The 22,748-nt window shown below is 58.1% G+C and overlaps 2 protein-coding genes across 5 annotated transcripts in view; one reads left to right on the forward strand and one right to left on the reverse strand.

Annotated features, from left to right (window-relative positions):
- Positions 1-219: 219 nt before the first annotated feature.
- On the forward strand, positions 220-17,894 carry LOC122103330 (GRB2-related adapter protein). Of its 2 annotated transcripts, XM_042673885.1 has the most exons (5): positions 222-413; positions 4,529-4,626; positions 7,566-7,688; positions 14,912-15,080; positions 16,716-17,894. In XM_042673885.1, the coding sequence occupies exons 1-5, from the start codon at positions 336-338 to the stop codon at positions 16,899-16,901; spliced, it is 654 nt and encodes a 217-aa protein (XP_042529819.1). In that variant the 5' UTR covers positions 222-335; the 3' UTR covers positions 16,902-17,894. The 2 variants fall into 2 exon arrangements, with proteins under 2 accessions (XP_042529820.1, XP_042529819.1); XM_042673886.1 differs by lacking the exon at positions 7,566-7,688 and having other exon boundaries at positions 220-413.
- A 227-nt stretch (positions 17,895-18,121) lies between these two features.
- The window catches only part of Slc5a10 (solute carrier family 5 member 10), a 54,876-nt gene continuing 50,249 nt past the window's right edge, over positions 18,122-22,748 (reverse strand). For 2 of the 3 annotated variants that reach the window (XM_042672933.1, XM_042672924.1), the window contains 5 exons: positions 22,459-22,609; positions 19,603-19,771; positions 19,223-19,438; positions 18,484-18,549; positions 18,122-18,385 (listed from right to left, as the gene is read on the reverse strand). In XM_042672933.1, the coding sequence (XP_042528867.1) occupies positions 18,176-18,385; positions 18,484-18,549; positions 19,223-19,438; positions 19,603-19,771; positions 22,459-22,609 (812 nt within the window). In that variant the 3' untranslated portion in view covers positions 18,122-18,175. Of the gene's footprint in view, positions 18,390-18,483; positions 18,550-19,222; positions 19,439-19,602; positions 19,772-22,458; positions 22,610-22,748 lie in introns of all 3 variants that reach the window. The other variant, XM_042672943.1, reaches the window with a different exon arrangement.

The raw sequence follows: 22,748 nt of genomic DNA on the forward strand, positions 1-22,748 counted from the left end.
GCCTAAGGGGCTGGCGTCCTTGCCATGTCCGGCCTCCCTTTTGCCATCTGTAGCAAGGGCTCAAGGGAGGCCCGTTTCCAGGGCTGGCAGGGAAACGCCCTAGGGCCCTACCTGGCTGGAAGGCCCACGGCCCCGCGTGCGCGTGCGCCCTCCGTGCCAGGCCTTGGTGACAGGCCTCCGCTTCCTGCCGCTCCCCCACCAGGGCGGTTTCAAGCTCAGCTTCAGAGGGACAAACACACTCAAAACAAAGGAGGCGCCCCCGCCGCAGAGGAAGCAGGAAGCCCTCCCGCTCCACGCTCCACTCCGGGCCGGCCGGCCGGGCGCACGCCGCGGGGATGGAGTCCGTGGCCCTGTACAGCTTCCAGGCCACGGAGAGCGATGAGCTGGCCTTCAACAAGGGAGACACGCTCAAGGTACGGGCCGGCGGGGACTCAGAGCGGGGGGCCCGGGGGCAGCCCCGCCACTTACTGGCTGTGTGAGTCCACACAGGCCACTTCCTCTCTCTGAGCCTCAGTTTCCCCACCTTCCTGTGGCCATGAGGACTCAAGATCGGGGCACAGTACCTAGAAAAAAAATATGTGAACGTTCTTGAGAGGGCAAAGCAGTGTGTGTGTGTGTGTGTGTGTGAGAGAGAGAGAGAGAGAGAGAGAGAGAGAGAGAAAGAGAGAGAATGGGGAAGGGGAGAAGAGAGCCCGCATGCGCACCCTGGAAGAAACAAGCATACTCACTAATCTAATGGGTTACAATAGGTATGACTTAAGTGCCCTGTATGAGCTGCCTAGCAGTATGGAGAAAAGGGAAAATACACCCCCCCCCCCCCCCCCACACACACACACACACACGGCAGCCTCTCCACATGAGTGTGTGGACAAATGTCCTTGCTTCTAAGTTCATGTGTGAGCTCAGAGCGGGAGCAGCTGTGCCGCTAATGCACCCTGAACCTGCCACTCTCTTCTGGAGCCCCAGCCTCCCTGGGGAGCAGTGACATCACACCGAGGACCCCCACCCCCCAATGCCTCCACCCTGAGCCCTGGGCACTGCCCTTGACCCCGATCTTGAAGCACAGGGAGGGGCGGGCACTCCGGGGGATGCCCCATATGCTGGGCTCCAGACCCAGCCACACAACTTTAGCTGCTGGGGTGTGGGGGCGCACCCCGCTTCCAGGAACTAGGATGCAGGGAGGTGATTGTCTTTTTTGGTGAAGGGTCACCTTTCTTTTTTTTTTTTTGGTCCGGTCGTGGGGCCTGAACTCTGGGCCTGGGCGCTGTCCCTCAGCTCTTCAGCTCAAGGCTAGCGCTCTACCACTTGAGCCACAGCGCCACTTCCAGCTTTTTTCTTTTTGCTTATGTGGTGCTGAGGAATGGAACCCAGGGCCTCAGGCATGCAAGGCAAGCGCTCTACCACTGAGCCACCTTCCCAGCCCCTGAAGGGCCACCTTTCAGCCTGAGCCCTGTCCCCTATGAGCTTGAGTTGGCAGGGCAGCGTGCTGCTGGAGTCAGGGGGAGGGGGCCGTGCCTTTCCTTGAGGTGTCCTTGCCCATGCGGGATGTTGGCATGCCTGCCTGGGTGTGTGCATGTGGCCGGTCGGGCTGAGCACTAGGCCCAGCAGCCGGCAGGAGACGCCGGGCACCGGGGCTGGTCCGGGCCTCAGCCACTCATCAGGGAGCAAGCAGTCTGGTGGCTCTCAGCCCTAAGTAGCTGCAGGCTGTAAGGAGACAGGAGGAATAGGAATGAGGCCAAGGGACCCCCAGCTCAGGCTTGGAGCAATTGGAAGTGGTGGATGGAGCCAGGTCAGCAGGGTCCCCCAAGGCAATTGTTGAAAAGTCCAACAGCCCCCTCCTCGGGGCCCTGTCCACCCAAGCTTAGTGGGGTTGTCTAACTGATGCCTGGCAGGCTCACGTCTAACAATGGTGACGGCCCGGCTCATCTCCTCCATCACCTACCAGAGGGAGGGGCATGCTGGAGCACCTGGCACACAGTGATCTGTGTGTGTGTGTGTGCGCGTGCGCACCAGTCCTGGGGCTTGAACTCGGGGCCTGGGCACTGTCCCTGAGCTTTTGTGTTCAAGGCTGGTGTCTATCACTTGAGCCACAGCTTCACATCTGGCTTTTTGGTGGTTCATTAGAGATAAGAGTCGTACAGACTTTCCTGTCCAGGTTGGCTTTGAACAGCAATGCTCAGATCTCAGCCTCCTGAGTAGCCAGGATTACAGGAGTGAGCCATGGGCATGTGGCACATAGTGATTTTTTTCAGGGAAGTACAGGGATAGAAAAGCAAAGACAGGTAGGAAAGAAAGGAAACCAGAAATAGGTGTGTGTGTGTAGGAGATGGGTAATGACAGGCAGGTATCAGCTCCCCTTCCCACACACTAAGATGTTGATACCTCCTGTATAGCAGGCTTTGTGCTGCGTGCAAAATCTGCACAGGGAGACAGGAGGGGGAGGCAGACTGGAGGCAAGAGAAAGAGGACTGATATGGGGGAGGTGAGGGTCAGGACATTAAAAAAAGTAAATAAATAAAAAGAGCTGGCACCTGATCTGAAAGCTGCAGGAGGAACTGGAACTGGTGGTGCAAAGGGCCTGGGGAAGAAAGCCCTGTGCTGGGCAGAGCTATTGCAAAAGCCCTGAGGCGGGATTGTGTTACTATGCTGGAAGGGCTGGAAAAGGCCTGTGGCTGGAGAGCAAATAGCGAGCGAGGGGCTGGGAGTCAGAGGCTGTCATAGTGACCGAGGGAAGCTTAGATGAAGGAAAGAAAGACGAAATCATGTCTTCATAGCTCAAGGGCTAGGTCTACAAGAAAATCACAACCACAGGAGAGGAAAATAGGCCACAGACAGGACCAGAGACACTCCTAAAGAAAGAGGAAGCAAGCCACACCTTTCCATTTCCCTGGGCAGCCACACTGGACCTGACAATCTCCAAAATTGTTAAGGAAGTGGGAAATGTATACTGCTTTTTGTTTGTTTTTGGTACTGGTCCTGGGGCTGGAACTCTGGGCCTGGGTACTCTCCCTGAGCTTTTTGTATTTGAGGCTAGCACTCTACCACTTGAGCTCCACTTATGGCTGTGCGTGTGTGTGTGTGTAGATGAGTGGAGTCTCACAGACTCTCTTGCCCAGACTGGCCTTGAACTGTGACCCTCGGATCTCAGCCTCTGAGTAGCTAGGATCACAGGTGTGAGCCAATGGCGCCCCACTGACAGGTACACTCGTACAACGTGGGCGAGGGCCAGGTATGGCTGTGAAGGACAGGCAATAGATATTGCCCAGACACAAAAGCAAGCACTCGCCCAGAGTCCCAGCTCTTGGAAGGCTGATGTGGGAAGATCACTTGAGTCCAGGAGCTCGAGGCCAGCCTGAGCTACCTAGTGAGCTTCCAGCTCAAAGCAAGCAAGCAAGAAACAAAATAAGCTCTGTGGCCTTCTGATTCATGTAAACTGAGCACAGGAAGGAAGGAAAGCAGCGGAGAGCTGCTGCTGCTGCTGCTGCTGCTGCTGGAGTTGGAGCCCAGCTTAGATAAAACTGAATGCCAGGTGGAGGCACTGGTGGTTCGTACCTGTAATCCTAGCTACTCAGGAGGCTGAGATCTGAAGATCGAAGTTCAAAACCAGCTTGGGTAGGAGAGTTCATGAGACCCTTATCTCCAAGTAACCACCAAAAAACTGGAAGTGGAGCTGTGACTCAAGTGGTAGAGAGCCAGCCTTGAGCACAAAAGCTCAGGAACAGTGCACTCCAGGACCAGGGCATGCATGCATGCACGCACGCACGCGCATGCACGCACACATGCACACACACACACACACACACAGTTCAGCTAAGGTTACCACAAGGACATTTCTGGATTCCAAGTGGAAGAGACAGGATCAGGACGGTGAGGTTGGACATGGCAGGACCCAGGTTGTTGTGGCCCTAGCCGTGTCCACCTGACAGATGAGGGCACGGAGCTCAGGGCACAGGCGGAGTGGGGCAGGGGACGGGTCCGGCCCACCCAGGGCATCTTCCAGGAGCCTGTGGCAGGCAGCCCGCAGGCCCCATTCCTCACCCGACCAGTGCAAGGACTTGGTTTTTTTCAGCTACCCACTTCTATCTGTCACTGGGATGGGCCGGCCAGCCTGGCTCAGGCTCAGGACAGGAAAGAAGGGCTCCATCTGGCTGGGGTAGCGGGGTTCAGGCTAGAGGGGGGACAGTAGTTTTTTCCAGGTCGGGCCTGTTTCTCCCCCAGCCCCCAGTGTCTCACCCCAGCGACCTCCACCCCCACTCTGGTGATGCATCTCGGTTCCTCTTAGCCTACCTTGCGTGGCGGGGCTGGAGGTGACCTGGGACACAGCACCTGGGCCGGGCTGGGGCTGCGCTCCTCACCAGAGGCTGTGTGGTAGGCAGATGTGAGAACCCCTCCCCCCCACTCACATCAAAAGGCCCTAGATCTGCTACTGATGCCCCCCCCACGGGTCTGCAGGGGGGCGGGGCGGGGGGGGGCGTGCAGGGGCCAGCTATCCCTCTTGGTGACCAGCGGCTGTCTCCCCTCCCCTCAGATCTTAAACATGGAGGATGACCAGAACTGGTACAAGGCCGAGCTCCGGGGGGCAGAGGGCTTCGTTCCCAAGAACTACATCCGTGTCAAGCCCCACCCGTGAGTACCCCCGAGGTCCCCTGGGTGCTGTGTCCCCCGCTGGCGGGAGCAGAGGCTAGGACGGGGGAGTGGGGTGTCCACCTGGGTATCCCGGGACTTGCTGGCCCCGGCAGGCTGCAGGCCGCGTCCTCAGCGGGTGGCACTCCACACTGCTGCCCTGACAGTGTGGCATCGAGAAATCCATGAAACCAGCGGGATAGGCTTGGGGGGGGTTGTGTTTGTCGGTCATGGGGCTTGAACTCAGGACCTGGGTGCGCTCCCTGAGCTTTTTCACTCAAGGCATGCAATCTACCACTTGAGCCACAGCTCCACTCCCAGTTTTCTAGAGGTTCACTGGAGAGAAGAGTCTCACGAACTTTCCTGCCCAGGCTGGCTTTGAACCATGTTCCTCAGACCTCAGCCTCCTGAGTGGCTGAGCTACCAGTCCGCAGCTGCATAGGTTTTAAATGACAGCCAGGGCACTGCACAGTCACCGGGGACCCCCACGTGGGTAGTGCAGGGGACAGAGGGGCCAGCACAGCCTTGTCCTGTTAGCAGTAACAGAGACGCTGTGTGGAGAGACAGCACTGGGGTGACTAACCAAGGCAAGCGAGAGGCGGTAAGGAGTGAGGCTTTGAAGGATGTGCAGGAGTTGGCTGGATAGCAGAAAGAACTAGAAAACAAGGGAAGGCCAGGAAAAGCCAAGGGAGAGTAGAGAGAGAATTCATGGCAGGGGTCTTAGAGGCCAGGCCGGGGGGGGGGGGGGGGGGGTTGTAGGGAGCCATGGAGGAGCCAGAGAAGAGGACGCAGGGAGGCGTGCGGGCCGGTGACAGGGCTGAAGCCGGGGCAGGAGGCGCAGGCCCAGGTGGGGCCCGAGGAGGGTATTTCCTCTTTATCTTTCTTTGGGTTGTTTCCAAAACTGCCCCCGCCCCCGGCTTCCTGTGCTGGGTGCAGCTGGTCCAGGGCCACTGTGCTGGGCTCCAGGCTCATTTGGAGGCCCAAGGACCCTGTCCAGTGGGACGTTGCTGAGACCCCCAAGCTCAGACCAGAGGCGTCCTCCAGGGGATGCCAGCAGTGGGGGCCTCGATGCTGTGGCCACTGGTGCAGGAGGTAGCAGGGCGAGGCTCAGGCCACAGCAGCTGTTAGGGGCCTGGCAGGACTCTGCTTCCAGGAAACTCCAGCTGACTCAGTCCCAGAGGGCTGAGTCCCAGCAGGCCGTGCGCGTGCGCCAAGCCGGGCCCACTCCTGCTGAGCCCCACTGTCACCCCACTGCCCCTGGGAGCCGGTGGTGCAGACCCAGTGCTCCCAGACCTGTCCCCTGGAGCAAGGAGGCTCGTGACCAGCTAACTGACCAGGGAGGGCTTCCTAGAGAAGGGTATGGGCCACTGGGCCTGGAGGTCAAGGGAGAAGAGTTCCAGGGAGGAGTTGGGAGCGTGGCTCAGATGGTAGAGCAACGGCCAATGAGCGAAAGCGTCAGACACCCAGTCCCGTCTGGGTTTTGCAGAGGACAGGAGGGGTGCATGCAGATACCGGTAGCAGCAGCTCTCAGGGCCTCTCAGGCCGTGAGGTGAGGCTAGGGCACTGCCTACAGACCAGGAGACCGGCACAGGGACTCAGTGACTGGTCCTGGGTCACACAGCAGGCAGGAGGCAGAGCGGAACTGCAGCTGGGAGGCGCTGGCCCTGTGTGTACTTGGCTGGGAGGGGTGAGGGGGATTCTGGGAGAGCCATGGTCCCTGTGCAGCATCTCAGGGGTCGCTGCCCCTCTCTGGGCTTCAAGTTCCACGTTGGTAAAGGAGACATAAGGGGGCTGGGGAAGGTGGCTCAGTGGTAGAGCACTTGCCTGGCATGCAGGAAGCCCTGGGTTCGATTCCTCAGCACCACATAAATAGAAAAAGCTGGAAATGGCACTATGGCTCAAGTGGTAGAGTGCTAGCCTTGAGCAAAAGGAGCTCAGAAACAGTACCCAGGTCCTGAGTTCAAGCCCCAGGACTGGCAAAAGAGAGGAGACAGAGACAGAGACAGATAAGGTAGAAAAGGAGGCTGGCACTGGTATTTTGGGGTGCTTTCCTCACCCCATCTTCCTTGTTGGGGGGCAGGGCAGGGCCCCCTTGGGGTGTGCAACGGTGCCACCTCAGGGTGCCAGCCGCCCCCGCACTGACATCTTCTAGGAGTTTGGTGGGGTTTTGTGGGTTCTTCGGAGACGTAGGGCCTCTCAGGAAACCCCCGTGCAGGCCCAGCTGCAGAGGTGGGGCGGGGTGGGGTGCAGCTCCCCTCCTAGCCACCCCAACTGCCACGGCCCCTGCTGGGGAGGACACCAGCGTCAGGGTCCCAAGCTCAGGCGCTCAGCAGCCATCTTGGGCGGCTCGCATTGCCCCTTGGTGCCTCAGTTTCCCCCACCTGTGAAAATAGGTGCAGTGAGGCCTCCCTTGGTTCAGGTGTGGGAGGCTGGGTGGTGTGGAGGCTGGGTGGTGTGAGGGCTGGGTGGTGTGGAGGCTGGGTGGTGTGGAGGCTGGGTGGTGTGGAGGCTGGGTGGTGTGGGAGGCTGGGTGGTGTGAGGGCTGGGTGGTGTGAGGGCTGGGTGGTGTGGAGGCTGGGTGGTGTGGAGGCTGGGTGGTGTGAGGGCTGGGTGGTGTGGGGGCTGGGTGGTGTGGAGGCTGGGTGGTGTGGAGGCTGGGTGGTGTGGAGGCTGGGTGGTGTGAGGGCTGGGTGGTGTGAGGGCTGGGTGGTGTGGGGGCTGGGTGGTGTGAGGGCTGGGTGGTGTGAGGGCTGGGTGGTGTGGAGGCTGGGTGGTGTGGAGGCTGGGTGGTGTGAGGGCTGGGTGGTGTGGAGGCTGGGTGGTGTGGAGGCTGGGTGGTGTGGAGGCTGGGTGGTGTGGAGGCTGGGTGGTGTGGAGGCTGGGTGGTGTGAGGGGAATCCCCATAACCTGTCCCAGCCCCAGCACGTCCCCCGCCCCCACAGGTGGTACTCGGGCCGGATCTCTCGGCAGCTGGCTGAAGAGATCCTGATGCAGAGGGACCAGCTGGGCGCCTTCCTGATCCGGGAGAGCGAGAGCTCCCCGGGGGAGTTCTCCGTGTCTGTGAAGTGAGCCTGCGCCTGGGGGTGGGGGAGCTGGGAGAGTGAGCGCACTGAGGGAGGGGGGCAGGGAAGACAAGGGCGGCTGTCCCCACCCTACAGCAATGCTATGGAGAGGACCCGCCCCCAGAACAGGAGAGCCTGGCTTCTACTTCTGGCTGTGTGACCTTGGGTGAAGGGCTTGGCCTCTCTGAGCCCTGTCTTCATGTGTGAAGTGGGAAGGAATACATGGGTTAAGACACTCAAAGCAAGGGGGTTCCGTTGGCTCGGGTTCCTAGCGTTGAGGGAGGGTGGCCATGATGGGATATGTCTGTTTGCGAGGGGCGGCTCCAGAGGCATGGGGGAGCAGGGGTGGGGTGGGGAGATAGGTCAGGGCTGGGCCCTGCACTGGGAGCTGGGGAAACAGAGTGGTCTTTGTGGGTGTATGTCTCAGCCAGGTGACAGAGAACCAGCAAATAACACAGGGTGGTCAGGGAAGGCTGTTGAACCAGGAGATGGAGGCTTCCAGAGGCCCAGGAATAAGGATCTGGGAGGAGAGGCTTGCAGCAGGTTTGCAGCGTGAGCCACCGGCACTCTGGATTGCTGTCCCTGAGCTGTGCAAACAGCCATGAGTCATGGCTTCCCCTTCCTCTGGGGAAGCTGGTCATGGGGGGTGGGGGAGAGCACGTGACCCTCTCTGGGCCTGTCTCCTCATTCCCCTTCTTAAAAATACAGGCACAGCCAGCATGTGTGGGGAGGAAGCCCTGACCTGTCCCCAGGATGGCCGGGGGGCAGCTGGAGTCACCACGGATCTCCTGTCCCTCACCACAGTCCCTGCAGACCCCAGAGCTGCTTTCCCAGAGGCAGGAAGTGGCTCTATTCCAGTACCACTGCCCAGGGCCTGGCCATCTCTTGGGAATGGCGCCCGCCAGGCAGGCTGGCTGGGCTTCAAGAGGCTCCTGGAACTAACCCCAAAGCCTAAGGTCACCCACCAAGCAAGGGGAGGGGGCCAGGGAGCAGAGGGGAGTTTTGGCCTACCACCCGCCCATCTCATGCAAGGAAGCCCAGCCCCAGCCTCTCCCCAGCCCTGCTGGGCCTGCGGCTCTCACATGACCAGCCCTGAGTGCCTTCCCCTGGAGAGCCTTCCACACCACAGAGTGAACCACACTCAGGGTGCGACACGGGACCACTCAAGGAACTGACACACAGCTGGACACTGGTGGCTCACGCCTGTAATCCTGGCTACTCAGGAGGCCGAGATCTGAGGACTGTGCTTCACAGCCATCCCAGGCAGACAAATCTGAGAGATTATCTCCAATTAACCAGCCAAAAGCTAAAAGTGGAGGTGTGACTCAAGTGGTAGAGTGCCAGCCTTGAGTGAAAAAGCTAAGAGACAGTGCCCAGGCTCTGAGTTCACGCCCTAGAATTGGCAAAAGGAAAGAAGGGAGGGAGGAAGAGAAGGAGGGAGGAAAGAAAAATAGAAAGAGAAATGGCCACAGCTGCCCCAATGGTCTCCATGGTGTTCAGATGGATAAAGGAAATTCACAATAGTGGTCATATGGCAAGGTTAAAGCACAGAACCAGGGTAATATGTGGGCTGGGCCCTGAGGCACGAATAGGAGTTTGGTACACTAGGAAAGAGGATATACCAGGTACAAGAGGAAAAAAAGTACAAAACAACTGCCAAGACCCAGGGGTGAGACAGAGAGGTCTGTGTGGATAGCAGCAGACTGACCAGGAGCAGCTAGAAGGTCTTAAAGAGGGGACCCAGCCCAGTGTGTCCTGGGCAGGGACTGGAGAGCAGTGCTCAGAGACCCTGGCAGCTTCCCCTCAGCTTCTGCCAGAGGTGTCCCCATGGCATGGAGGAGGCTCCCAGTTCAATGGTTGTGGTTTGTACACTGCACCACCAGATGGCGCTCTCGACCCTCAGTTTCTCCCAGACAGAGCAGGGAACAGGTGGGGGGGGGGGGGGTCTTAGAAACTACCCAGCAGGGTGTAAGTGGGCAAAACCAAGACTCTCGGAGGCTAGGGACATGTGTTTAGGGTGTGGGAACTGTGATCAATACCTATTGGCTATGTAATTCTAGGTTTTTAATTCTCAAGTTATCCCCATCTATAAAAAAAACAAACATCTAGCTGGGCACCGGTGGCTCAGGCCTGTAATCCTAGCCACTCAGGAGGCTGAGTTCCGAGGATCGAGGTTCAAAGTCAGCCCAGGCAGGAAAGTCTGTGAGAGTCTTATCTCCAATTAACCAGAAAACCGGAAGTGGCGCTGTGACTCAAGTGGTAGAGCGCTCGCCTTGAGCTGAAGAGCTGAGGGACAGCGCCCAGGCCCAGAGTTCAAGCTCCACGACCAACAACAACAAAAAAGGATGTCTACATTGAGATCAGTTGAGTCACTCACCCATGTTCGATCAATGGGGTCAATGGCTGCTGGAGTAACTGCCATGAACCCACCAGCACGCGTGGAAAGCTACGAGCCCGTCCCCAGGCCTCTCAGACAAGACACAAAGCCCCGGGGAAGCTGGGAGCCTGTCTCATCCAGGCCCCACCCTGACTTGCTGTGTGACCCCAGGCAGTCTCTGAAGCCCAGGGAGGTGGTGGTCATCAGAGAAAGCTGTCTGTCTGTCTGGGTATGAGCTCTCTTCCCTGGCTGGCTTGGGCCTCGGGAACTCTGACCCCCACGCGCGGCACCCTCCACACCCCCTGCCAAGCCTCATAAAGCTGTCAAAGGTGGGTTTATGGGCTCGGGCTGCCTTGCCCAGCAACCGTGGTCACAGCCAGCTGCTCTTTACGAGTTTACAAAGGGCTGCCCCCCTCCACTCCCCAGGGGCGGGTCTGAGCTGGCAGCTGACAGGACAGGAGCCAGGACTGCCAACTCGTGCCCACACTCCTGCCAGGCCACCAAGGGCTCTCTTGTGGTCAGGGGCAGTGTGTCCCCCAGTGAGGGGTTTCCTTCCTTGCTAGCTGATGGGGTCTCAATGTCCGTGTGTCTGTCCTGCCAAGCTGGCCCGTGGAACCTGGGGTGACAGGCGCTCTTGTGTTGTGCTGTGATGGTCACATCAGGACAGGGATGGTGCCACTTCAGGCCCGGCTGTCCATGCAGACAAGGGGGAGGGAACCCGCTTTGTAGGTAAGGAGACTGAGGCTCAGAGAGGTGCAGTAACTTGGCTAAGGCCCCACAGCAAGGAACAGCAGGACAGATGCCACTTCCTGTGCCCTGACTAGCCCGGTCTGCCTTTCCACCCCCCTTCCCTGAGACCCAAACATCTGTTGGGGGTCTGTGTCCCCTGACTGTGTCTCAAAGCCAGTTCCATTCAGTTTCCTGGCTACAGTACAAGGTCCCCGCCTTGGTCCTATGGCTGGAGAGAGCTATGCATGGTGGAGATGGACATCTGGGTGGGTCCAGGGGAGTCCCCAGGCTGCTGCCCCCACCCCTCTCCTTGTCCCCCCCCCCCCCCGGGCTGCCAGTCACCTTTGCTGCTGCTCCTGCTGCTGCCCCCACCCCTGCTACCATTCCAGAAAAACCCGCCAGGCAGGACGGGTCGCCGTGAGCACTGGGTCCTTGGATTTTCGGCTGTCTGCACACAGTCTGCTCTGGGGTCAGGGTCACACCTCCCGGGTGACAACAGCTGAAGGCCAGGGCCTCCAGCCCGGGGACCAGAGGCTGTGGGAGCCCTGCTATCCTGCCAGAGCCTTCCAATACTCATTCCAGGCCCCGCCGCGGGACGGCCATCCTTCGTGGTGAGGGAGGCTCCGGCTGCCTCCTGTGGAGCACACGCCAGTGTGGCTGCCCTGTGTCTGTCGTCACCCGGCTGTCCAGCCAGCCTCCTCAGCCATGGTCAGCAAGCACGGGCCAGGTGGGGGGACAGGGCCTGCCATGCACTGAGCACAGGCCAGGCCTGGCACAAGTCCCGGTTTTGTTGTTTTTGTTTTGGTTGTGGGATTGGGCCTGGAGCCACAGCGCCACTTCCGGCTTTTTTCTGCTTATGTGGTGCTGAGGAATCGAACCCAGGGCCTCAGGCATGCAAGGCAAGCGCTCTACCACTGAGCCACCTTCCCAGCCCCGAAAGAAAAAATTATTCTAAGCCAGGCACCCGTGGCTCACACCTGTAATCCTAACTACTCAGGAGGCTGAGATCCAAGGATTGCAGTTCAAAGCCAGCCCGGGCAGGAAAGTCTGTGAGACTCTTATGTCCAATAAACCAGTAGAAAACCAGAAGTGGCGCTGTGGCTCAAGTGGTAGAGCGCTAGCCTTGAGCTGAAGAGCTGAGGGACAGTGCCCAAGCCCCATGACTGACAAAAAAAATTTTATTCTAATATATAGATATAGATATAGATATATACATTTTATTTTTTTTGCTGGTCCTGGGGCTTCAAGTCAGGGCCAGGGTGCTGTTTCTGAGCCTCTTTGTGCTCAAGGCTAGCGCTCTACCATTTGCCCCACAGTGCCACTTCTGGTCCTTTTTGAGTAGTTTATTAGAGATGAGAGTCTTATGGACCTTCCTGCCCAGAGGCTGGCTTCCAACTGAGATCGTCAGATCTCAGCCTCCTGAGTAATTAAGATTACAGACATGAGCCACTGGCACCTGGCCCAATGGACGTTTCTGAAACGAAGTTCTGATAGGAATTCGGCGTAGGTGCTAACTGTCCACTCTCTGGGTCTCATCTGGCTGGGGCCTTCCAGAGCCCCTCTCTAATGGGTAGTCTTTGAGTCATTATGAGCAGTGGATAACAAGAAGGCTTTGTGGGTCAGAGCGGCCCAAGGAACCCCTAACTCTGATAATGGAGGTGGTTTCTGGAGGAAAGGGTGAGTGCCTGAAGGTAGGAAGGGGGAGGGATGGAGAGGAGACAATGTTGTTCGTTGGACATCTTGACTCAGCCAGGTGTGCAGGGACGGGGGAGTCCTCGGTCACCGTTGGTTTACTGTTATCTTAAATCTTTATCTTCCGTGTTTAGTGGCCCAGCCCCAGGGCTGACCAGCTAAGGTGGGGGTGGACAGGCTGAGCAGCAGGGCTGGGCAGTGGAGATGATGGCTGTAGCCCTGTGGTTTAGGGGACTTGACGCTGTGGGAGTACCCAGGTTTGTAAATGCAGTGTCCACATTGGCCACTGAGGGGGGGGAGTGTACCTCTGTGTGCGTCTGTGTGTATGTAATGGAACTTGAACTCAGGGCCTGGGCACTATTATTTAGCTTTTCCATGCAAGGATGGTGTTCAACTCCATGATCCACAGCCTCACTACTGGTTTTCTGGTGATCAATTGGGGAGAAGAGTCTCAAGGACTTTCCTGCCGAGGCTGGCTTCTAACCTCCATCCTCAGATCTTAGCTTCCTGAGTAACTAGGATCACAGGCGTGAGCTGCCAGAGCCCGGTGCAGCCCTGGTTAATATTGAGATAGAGTGTGAGACTGAGCACCGCCTGCCTCTGCTAGGAATCCCACATAGCTGGGATCACAGGCACGCCGCCGTGGCCAGCCTTCATTGACAAGGGGCCTCACACAGTTCTGCCCTTATTGGCCTTGAACCTTGATCTTCGGATTCTCAGCCTTCTACGTGTAGAGACGGCCAGCCTCTACACCGGAGGTCGGATCTCACTGAGCCCCTAATGTGAACACAACAGGCTGTGGTTTGTGGCTCAGGAGGCTAAGGAGTCACCTCTCTCACTATGCGCCTGCCCACACTGGACCAGACCACAGGCTCTCAGCCCCGCCAGCCACCCGAACAGGAGTCCATACATACTAAGCAAGCCCTGCTTCATAGAGTGCTGGGGCTGTTCTGTGTTTTCCTCAGCAAGTCTAGACACCTGCTCGGGCCCCGGTCGGCCCCAGCCTCCTTTGCCTGGCTTCAAGGAGGGGCAGCCATACTGTGTCTCCCAGACAGGCACCCAAGGCTCAGGGAGGGACTGACTGGGCATGTGGGAAGGGCAGTTGGGGTGAAGCCAGGCCCCGGGGAAGGAGGGTGGGCACGCCTCATGGGGGCACAGCCCAGGAACAACAGGACAGAGGGATCTGGACGTGGAATGAGATCTGGGACACAGTTAATATCACAGGAATAATGACTGCTTCTGTCACACCCCAGTAATCAATCGGGAGATCGTCACAGCATGTCTGAACTCCCCTATGGCTCCTACCCTGACCTTCCTGGCTGGGAGTCCTTAAGCAGGTTGGTTGCACTCAGGCCTCCGTTTCCCCACTGCCCTGGGCTGTGAGGCAGGCCCACCCACACCTCTGCCGCCCAGAAGTGAACTCCCATGCCAGCACCCCCTTCCACCCCGGCCCTGCACAGCCTGACCTGCCCGCCAAATCGGAAAACCTGTGATTTATCTCGTCAGTTGCACAGGGAGGGACTTAGTACAATTTGTTAGTAGTGGGCTGGCGGCTGCGCACATGGAGAGAAAGAGAAGGGCTCTGAGCTACATCACAGAAGACGTGAAGGAAAGGAGACTGATGTGCCATTAGACCAGTTCTTAGCTCTGCTTAAGACTTCCTTATGAGGTCCCCGGGAGCCACAGAAGCTTTTGTTTTCTTTCCTTCCTTCCTTCCTTTTTTTTTTTTTGGTGGGGAGGAACCCTACCACTTGAGTAACTTCTGGCTTTTTGGTGGTTAATTGGTGATAAAGAGTCTCACGAATTTTCTTGCCAGGCTGGCTTTGAACCATGATCCTCAGAGCTCAGCCTCCTGTGTGTTAGGATGACAGCAGCTGGGACTGTGAGCCACTGGTGCCTGGCTCCTAGAAGGTTCTTGAAGGTGAAGAAAGGAAATCCTGAGTTACTCTCACAGTAGCAGGCTTTGTCCTTAGTCAGGGTGAGCTTAGGACTCACTTCCCAAGGGACTGTGGGGCCTGGGAAGGGGCAGGGATGTGGGGAGACTGTTAAAGTAGAGGGGGATGTTGACAAAATGTGAAAGAGAAGCACTCAGAAAGAGACATTTCATGTGGTCAGCAAGCCACAGCCAGCATTTCCTGCTGACTTATCCTAAGGGAAATGTTAGCATTATGAGGAAGCTGAGGTTCAGAGGAGTTAAGTAACTTGCCTAAGGTCACACAGCAAGAAAATGGGCTGATCCAGAGCCCACACCTTGAACCCCATATTCCATGCCAGGAGGAACTCTCAGCTCTTATGTGGAGTCAGGTCAATGGAGTCTCTCTATTAATACCTCCCCTACTCCACTCCAGATCGAACCCAGAGAAAGCCTGGCTGTGGGCAGTGGGTGAGGGAGGCGGGGTCTGAGGCGGCTGTGGGTCCTCTCCCCCAGCTATGGGGACCAGGTGCAGCACTTTAAGGTGCTGCGTGAAGCCTCGGGAAAGTACTTCCTGTGGGAAGAGAAGTTCAACTCCCTGAACGAGCTGGTGGACTTCTACCGCACCACCACCATCGCCAAGAGGCGGCAGATCTTCCTGCAGGACCAGGAGCCCATGCTCAAGGTAGGGCCATCAAGGGATGGGGCAGATGGGAGTTCTGTCTGACTTGTCCACAGTGCCAACAATAGTTGAATGAATGAATGAGTGAACAAACACCTACTGAGTCCTACACGCTGAGCTGGTCTCTGCACTCTGAGAGCCTCCTGGCCTTAGGTGGGACATGGGGCCCTGTAAGCCCTGGGGGAGATGAGACCTGGCTGGGAACAGGGTGTGGAGGGATCCATCCACCCCTCAGCCTCACAATAACAGCAATTTGCCACCAACCAGCCCTTTCATCAAGGCTCCCCCGGGGACCAGCTCTCACTCTCATTATAATGATGGCAGCGGCCAATGAGGTTATTAGCCCCAGCTCACTGTTTTCCTTGGAAAGAGGGGTGCTGGCAAAGCCTGGGTCAAGACCTCGGGACATTTGAACTGGGGCTCTGCAGAGTGTTCCAGGAGCTCAGGAGGAGGCTGCCTAACGCCACAGTGAAAGTCCAGCCCTACTATGTTCCCGTCTCTCAAGCGCCTTGCTGTGTGACCTGAGGGCTGGTCCAACCTTCAATCAGGCCTCAGTTTCCCCTCTGCTCAACACAGTGAGCTCCGGGGGTTTGATTTGCCATGAGAGGCAAACTACCTGACCAGCCCCTACTAGGACACCCGTTGTGGGCCTCCTGTGTCTGACCCACAGTCAGGAGCCCAGTCGCCTGAGAGCTTCCAGTTCCAGGAAGACCCTTCCCCCAGCCGGGTCTTTGTTCTCCCAGAACTCCATCCACCCACTTACCCCTCAGGGGCCGGCTCTACCCTGGAAAAGGGTGCCAAAGCCAGGATGGAGCTAAGGGGCCAACTGAGGCTAGTGCTGTATCCGGTGCTGGGCTCTGGCGTTACCCATCCAGTGCTGGCTCATTCCTCTGGGACTCACAACTGCCGCCTCCTCCTTCCTGGGTAGAGATCCCCTAATTACAGAGCCTCTGATGATCCTATCAGCATCCTGGAGGATAGCATTCTGCAGGCTCAGAGCTGAGACCCTCCCCCCCCCCACACACACCCAGCTGACCTGGGGCAGGCTGGGCCCTGTGCAGCAGAAAGTTGCTGAGCTGTGTGTGCCTGGGAGGAAACCAGACCCCTAAAGGACAGTGATAGCCAAAAGTCCCACCTGAAGCACAGGGAGGCCTAGACCCCAGGCCCGAGAGGTGAGACACCTGGAGATACAGTGCTCCCCCCCCCCCCCCAATCTGAGGAGGGCAATATAAGCAGCAAACACAGATTCTGCTTCTAGCAGAATCACGTTGCCGTGTATAAAGCCCGCTGCTGTGGTGCCATACCTGGTATCAAGGTTACCATGTCTGATTCAGCACCTCACCAAAATCACACCCTAAGGACCAGGATGCCACCCCTCACCCACCGGCCGGTGGCCCCGGCTGCGCTGCCTGGGAAGCCGGGTTGTTGCCCACATAGCCTTGGCTTCTGGGAGGCACACAGGCCATGCGGATACAGTTGTGTGGGCAGCCATCCCTGGCCTGGGCTTGGTCAGCCCTGGTGCCGTCCTGAGACGCCCTCCGCTGTCACCCACTGTACCCCAGGCTCTTCCTGGGGGGGTCGGGGGTGGCGGGCTGCTAGGCCTCGGGGGCGCCCACTCACCGCGGCCTCCCCTTGCAGCCGCCCCGGACCTGCTTCGCCCAGGCCCAGTTCGACTTCTCGGCACAGGACCCTTCCCAACTCAGCTTCCGCCGCGGCGACATCCTCGAGGTCCTGGAGCGGCCCGACCCCCACTGGTGGCGGGGCCGCGCGGGCGGGCACGAGGGCTTCTTCCCGCGCAGCTACGTGCAGCCGGTGCATCTGTGACATCCCACCCCAGCCTCCCGGGCCCCGCACGGCCTCAGACTGAATGGGGGTCCCTACCTGCCTCCGCCGCCGCCGCCAGCCACGGGACCGCCACGGCCTTCGGCGACCACGTGGCCGCGCAGCACGCCCGGGACTTCCTGTCTGGCCGCTTCCTATTGGGGGACTTCCTGGCTGGCCGCTTCCTATTGGGCGCTGGCTTGTGACATCACCGGACGGATCTTCTAAAGCCCCGCCTTCAACGATAGGCCCCTCCCCCGTGGCTCCTCCCACCTAGGTTTGAAGACTCCTAGCTGGCTGGGCCTGAGGACCCTGGTTTTTACAGTTTCCTGCATCCCCACGTTGGGCTCCACCTGGAGTAACTGGCACACACGCGCGCGCGCGCGCACACACACACACACACACCCTCCCTCCCTCCCCCACAGATGCCTTGGGGGTTTGGGGGTGGGGAGCCTTAGAAGAGGAGGCACATGATGGTCCCTGCTGGGCATGCCCAGCTCTGGACCAGCCATATGGGAGATGAGGCTGCACTCACTTCCTTTAATAGGGCTCTGCCCAGACCAGGCCCCAGAGGGCATTCCAGGAGGACGGCAGTCGGAGAGTTAGATGGGAAACTGGGACTGGGGCTGAGTTTTGGAGGCTCAATGAGACCAAGGGGACAGGAAGTCTAGGTAGGGGCCCAGCCTGAGCAAAGGCAGGACATCCAAGGGAACCTATAGCCAGCAAGGGATCTTGAGAGACCCAGCCCCTGCCCAGAGCCTGGGCACCTTTGGAAGCAGGAAAATGGAAGTGGACTAGGGAAAGCCTTGAATGCCAGGCTGATATGAGCAGGAAGAAGGGAGAGAGGCAAGATGGAAGAGGGAGACTCCAGAGATGGCTGAAGCGCCTTGACTATAGAAATGTGGGGTTCTCCCTTGGTCCAGGATGAAACCCAAGACTCTTTAACCCCTGCTTCTGCCCTTGTATTTAAAATAAAAACTGTGAAACTGCCAGGCACAGATGGTTCATGCCTGCAATCCTAGCTACTCAGGAGGCTGAGATCTGAGGATGGTGGTTCAAAGCCCAGAGAAATGTCTATGACACTCTTATGTCCAATAAACTACTTGGAAAAAGCCAGAAGTGGCGCTGTGGCTCAAATGGTAGAGCCTTGAGTGCCCAGGCCGAGTTCAAACCCCAGTACTGGCAAAACAAAAACAAAAACCCAAAAACAACAAGCTGTGAGATCAAGGTGGGAATGTCAGAATTATCTTGTGTTCTCCCAGTTCCCCGCTTTGTTTTCAGAGTTCCTTCAGTTGCTGGGCACTGGCCTGCTGTGAAGCTGTGGGGGTCATCGTCAGCCTGTCCCCGAGGACAGAGGCTTCCACCTTCTTGTCAGGTGGCAGTGTTAGGCGAAATAGGCATAGAAGAAGATGTTGACACACATGAGGAGGATGGCGTTGAAGCCACACACACGAGCCCAGAAAGCGTGTTTCTGGGGTGTTGGGTTGCTCCCTGGAGAGGGTTGAGGAGGGACAGATGGGAGAGGAAAGATTACCCTTGGCTCCTCTGACTCCATCCCAGCCCTGGGGTGGAAGTGAGGGATTGCCCACTTGCCTGCCTTGGCTCCCAGGGACAGCTCCCGAGCTAGGGTCCACCAGGTCAGGTTCTCAATCTGTTAGGAAGGAGTGGGGATGAGACAAAGGTGCATCCAGACAGGGGCAGGGGACAGTGACAGAAAGAGGAAGTCAGTCTCAAAAGAGACAGAGATCAGAGCTTGATGAAAGTTTAGAAGAGTCTGGAGTCAGAGAAATTCAGAGGTTAAAATGGGACCTGAGGAGCTGGGAATGTGGCTTAGTGGTAGAGTGCTTGCCTTGCATGCATGAGGCTTTGGGTTCGATTCCTCAGTACCATATAAGCAGAAAAATCCAGAAGTGGCACTGTGGCTCAAGTGGTAGAGTGCTAGCTTTGAGCTGAAGAGCTGAAGGACAGCGCCCAGGCCCAGAGTTCAGGCTCCACAACCAACAACAACAACCTGAGCTGGGTGCTGAGATCTGAGGATCACAGTTCAAAGCCAGCCTGGGCAGAAAAGTCCATGAGACTCTTATCTCCAATAAACCACCAGAAAACCAGAAGTGGCACTGTGGCTCAAGTGGTAGAGTGCTCGCCTTGAGCTGAAGAGCTCAGGGACAGTGCCCAGGCCCAGAGTTCAAGCCCCATGACTGGCAAAAAAAAAAAGAAAAGAAAAGAAAAAAAGAATGGGACCTGATTTAGAAATTGTTAGGGTTCGAGTGCAGGACAGGGATGACAATGTAGGGGTCAGGGATTGGGGGTCAGGGCAGGCTCACCTGAGTGTATTGGGGCGGCGGGGTCAGAAGACTCCCAGCAGCCATGACAGCACCAGTGAGCAGGAAGAGGGCTATAGCGAAGTGCAGGTAATGGATGTTTTGGAGGAGAGCTGGCCTCATGTCCGGATGGCCACAAAGTGGGGCGGGGTACAGGAATTCCAGGACCAGCCTCAGAGCGCCCACGACCAGTCCAGCCATCAGGCCCCAAAAAGCCCCCTGGGGAAGAGGAAGCCAGTGTGAGGAACTGTGGGAAGAAGACCAGGACCCCAGATCCTGACCTGGGCACAGGGGCAGGGTTGGAGGGACTGAGGAGCGTTGGCAGGAGGAGGTCAGAAGCCCTTCTGACTGAGCCCCACCCGTGTCTTGCACTGCACATCTACCTGCTCGTTGGCACGCTGCCAGAAGATGCCCAGGATGAAGACTGCGGTCACCGGGGGAGCCAGCGAGCTGGTCACAGACTGCATGTAGATGAAGAGCTGCCCGCTGCTGGAGCCTTGCAGGATGGGAATCCAGGCCACGCTCACACCGATGAGGACCACGATGACCAGCCTGCAGATGGACAGTGCCAAAGACCCCTCCTCAGCAATTCCTCCTCCCCTTGGTCACCTGTTGTACCCAGCCCCAGCCCACTATACCTGTAACTGGCCCAGAGTCTGCACCCCTGAACCTTCCGCCTGTACCGCTCCTTCTACGGGATCCTGCAGAATCAGCCTTTTAAGGACGCCCCCCCCCCCTCCCACACAGCTCCTGGGGTCTCCATTTGATCCACCCAAGCTGAGACTGGAAGCCAAAAGAGGGCAGGATTTCCCCCTTCCAGCGTACGGTGGGAACTCTCACCATATACACTGGGAGCCTGTGGCACCATGGGGACGTGTCACTGGACGGGAGCTGTGGCACACCGTGGGAGCTCGTGGCACATGGGGACTGTGTGAATGTGAACCACTTGCTGTCCTCATGTCCCGGCCAGACATCCCTCTGGCGGGGTCTCTAAGCACAGCATGCATTCTGATGCTGCCAGGCCTTAGCAGGAACTGGCTCTACATTAAGCACTGTTCTCGCCCTCCATCTACTTCAGAGCAAGCTCTGTCTTGAGAATGCCAGGCTTGGGAGCCAAACTGTCTGGGCTAGAGTCACTGCCTAGACTCCTCAACTTCAAAGCCTGAGCCCTTCTATCCAGCGAGGGGAACCATCCCCACCCTGCCTGAGACCTCCCTGCCCCCCTCCCTCCCCCTTGGGACTGCCCCCACACCTCCCTTCCCCTGGGAAGAATGGCGGAGCACTGGGCATTCTGGTTCAGCTGAACACTCTAGCACCCACCATCTCGCAGTATAGCAAAGTCAACTGGTCAACCTGTCCCCAGAGCAGGTCTGGGCTGAGGAGCTCAGAGGAAGTGTGAATCCAGGAGGACTTCCAGGAGGAGGCCCTCAGGACCTTGAAGGGATGTGGAACCCAGAGAAGTTTCCACAAGAGCTCAACTCCTCCCTGACTGAGCCCCTCACTGGTGTCCTGAGCCACTTGGCACCTCTGATCACTAAGGGAGTGAGGTAGGGGTGTTGTGTCTTCCCCCGACCCCCACGTGGCAGGCCATGTGCAGGTACCTGCCTCCCTTTCTTTTCTTCCCTTTCAGGCTGGAGGGAGTGGGTGGGGGAAGGAGGTGCCACCTTGATTAAGGCTAATTAACCCTTAGCCTGGCAGGCGGCAGGGCTGCCTCTTCAAAGGCCCAGGCAGCCTCCAATAACACGGCCTACCCCGCCCTCCAACACCACAGTCAGCATCTTTGCTGGCAGCAGCTGGGGGGTGGGGGGTCCATGGCCAGGCTGGCCTGGGCCCTCTCCCCCCCTGCTACTGCCCTGCATGTTGCCCCTTTGATTCAATCACCACCCAGGTGTGTGTGTGTGTGTGTGTGTGCGCGTGTGTGTGTGTGTGTGTGTGTGTGTGCGCGTGTGTGTGTGTGTGTGTGTGTGTGTAGGTGCCCCCAGGCCCAGAGGCTGCTCCTGCTGTTGGGGCACCCTACCCTACTCCACTTCCTTTGTGGCAAATACCCCCAGTCTCCAAGGAGCCCCATGGCACGGCCCCCGCCTCAGGTCAGGAGGAACGAGTCCCATCCTACCTCTGGAGAAGGGAGCCTAGGGGAGGGGCCTGAGAGATCTCGGTATCCTCTATTGCCCAGCGGGACACAGGGTCCAGGGAGGAGACAGAAGGGGACAGCAGGCACAGAAGGCAGGACCTTGGAGCTAGTGAAGGTTAGAACCTGGAAATGAAGTCATTAATAACACTGGCCCGAGCTGCTGGGGCCCCTGAGCTGAAGACTAGGCCAGCCTGGGGGCAGATAGGGTGGGGAAAGGAAGAAAGATCAAGGTCAATGTGGGAGATAGCTTGAGGAGATGGTAGGAGCAGGGAAGAGGTCTGCTTCTGGGCAGGTCAGGGAGCCATGGCCCCAGGCAGGAGCTAGGGTCAGAGGGACCAGGCCTAGAGGGTGGCAGATCCAGGGCCTAGGACCCTGGAGCTTGGGAAGACGGGAGAAGGGCAGCGTCCCGGGGCCATAGAGAGGAGAGGCAGGGGCATCTGAAGGCCAAGGCAGTCTCATGCCCAGAGCCAGGCAGACACGGAAAGTGCCCTGCACTGGGAGGCCGAGGCTCCCTGACTGCAAATGAGCTCACACCTGTCTGCCGTCTGGCATGTCCCAACAAGGCCCTCCCACGGAAGCTGCTGGTTTGCATCACTGGGAGACCTCACCCTGAGGACAGCACACCCTGGGCTCCTGGCTGCAGGACGTTACTCCAGTCCCAGCGGGGTCCCCACCTCCACTGGGGGGCTGAGGGCTACATAGCTAGGAGGGAGGCAGTGTAGACAGAAAGCAGAGGGGCTTAGACAGACACAAATGCACAGTCAGCGACACCAGCCTTCGTCATCCACATGCAAGGACTTCCGGGCACCCAGGTGGGTATGGAGATAGAGTCACAGGCCAGCTGCTCACAGGAAAAAAATAATTTCTTGGTTGGAGGTATCAGGAGGCCTGCATGCAAAGAGACCTTTGAGCTGAATACAGAAGGGATAAGTAAGGCCAGGAGGAATTGGCAGCAGAAGTAATGGAGGCCAGTGTGGGAGGTGGGAGGTAGAATGGACAGTATGGCCTCTTCTCTCCCTCCCATCCTGGTATTCAAACTTCTATGCATCCCTCAAAGCCTCAAGGAGCTGATCCTATGGCTGGTCCCCTCCACCCCCACCAACTATACCTTCCCACCAACAGCAGCTCTCGCTCGCCAGCTCCAGGCCGCAGCCGTCTCCAGATGTCCATGGTGAAGAGTGTGCTGCTGCTGTTGAAGATGGAGGTCAGCGATGACATCAGCGCAGCCATCATCACCGCAATCATCAGCCCTCGCAGACCTGCATGGGGGGGGGGGGTAGGGACTCGCTGTGACCTTGGTTGACCCTGGCCTCCTTCCTTGGGAGCTCCTGTCACCTGGGCCCTGCAGCCTGAGCCCCCTTCCCCCACTGCGGTCAGTCCTAAGTGGCTCCATGGATG

The sequence above is a fragment of the Dipodomys spectabilis genome, unplaced genomic scaffold (genome assembly GCF_019054845.1).
Source record: "Dipodomys spectabilis isolate Male_0828 unplaced genomic scaffold, ASM1905484v1 ptg000018l, whole genome shotgun sequence".
Classification (NCBI taxonomy): Eukaryota; Metazoa; Chordata; class Mammalia; order Rodentia; family Heteromyidae; genus Dipodomys; species Dipodomys spectabilis.

Bases quoted from the DNA above. Each gene is read 5' to 3' on its own strand.
- LOC122103330 (XM_042673885.1), top strand. From the start codon at position 336: ATGGAGTCCGTGGCCCTGTACAGCTTCCAGGCCACGGAGAGCGATGAG. The intron at 4,627-7,565 runs GTGAGTACCCCC...CCGCCCCCACAG, and splicing joins ATCCGTGTCAAGCCCCACCC to GTGGTACTCGGGCCGGATCT. The intron at 15,081-16,715 runs GTAGGGCCATCA...CTCCCCTTGCAG, and splicing joins ACCAGGAGCCCATGCTCAAG to CCGCCCCGGACCTGCTTCGC.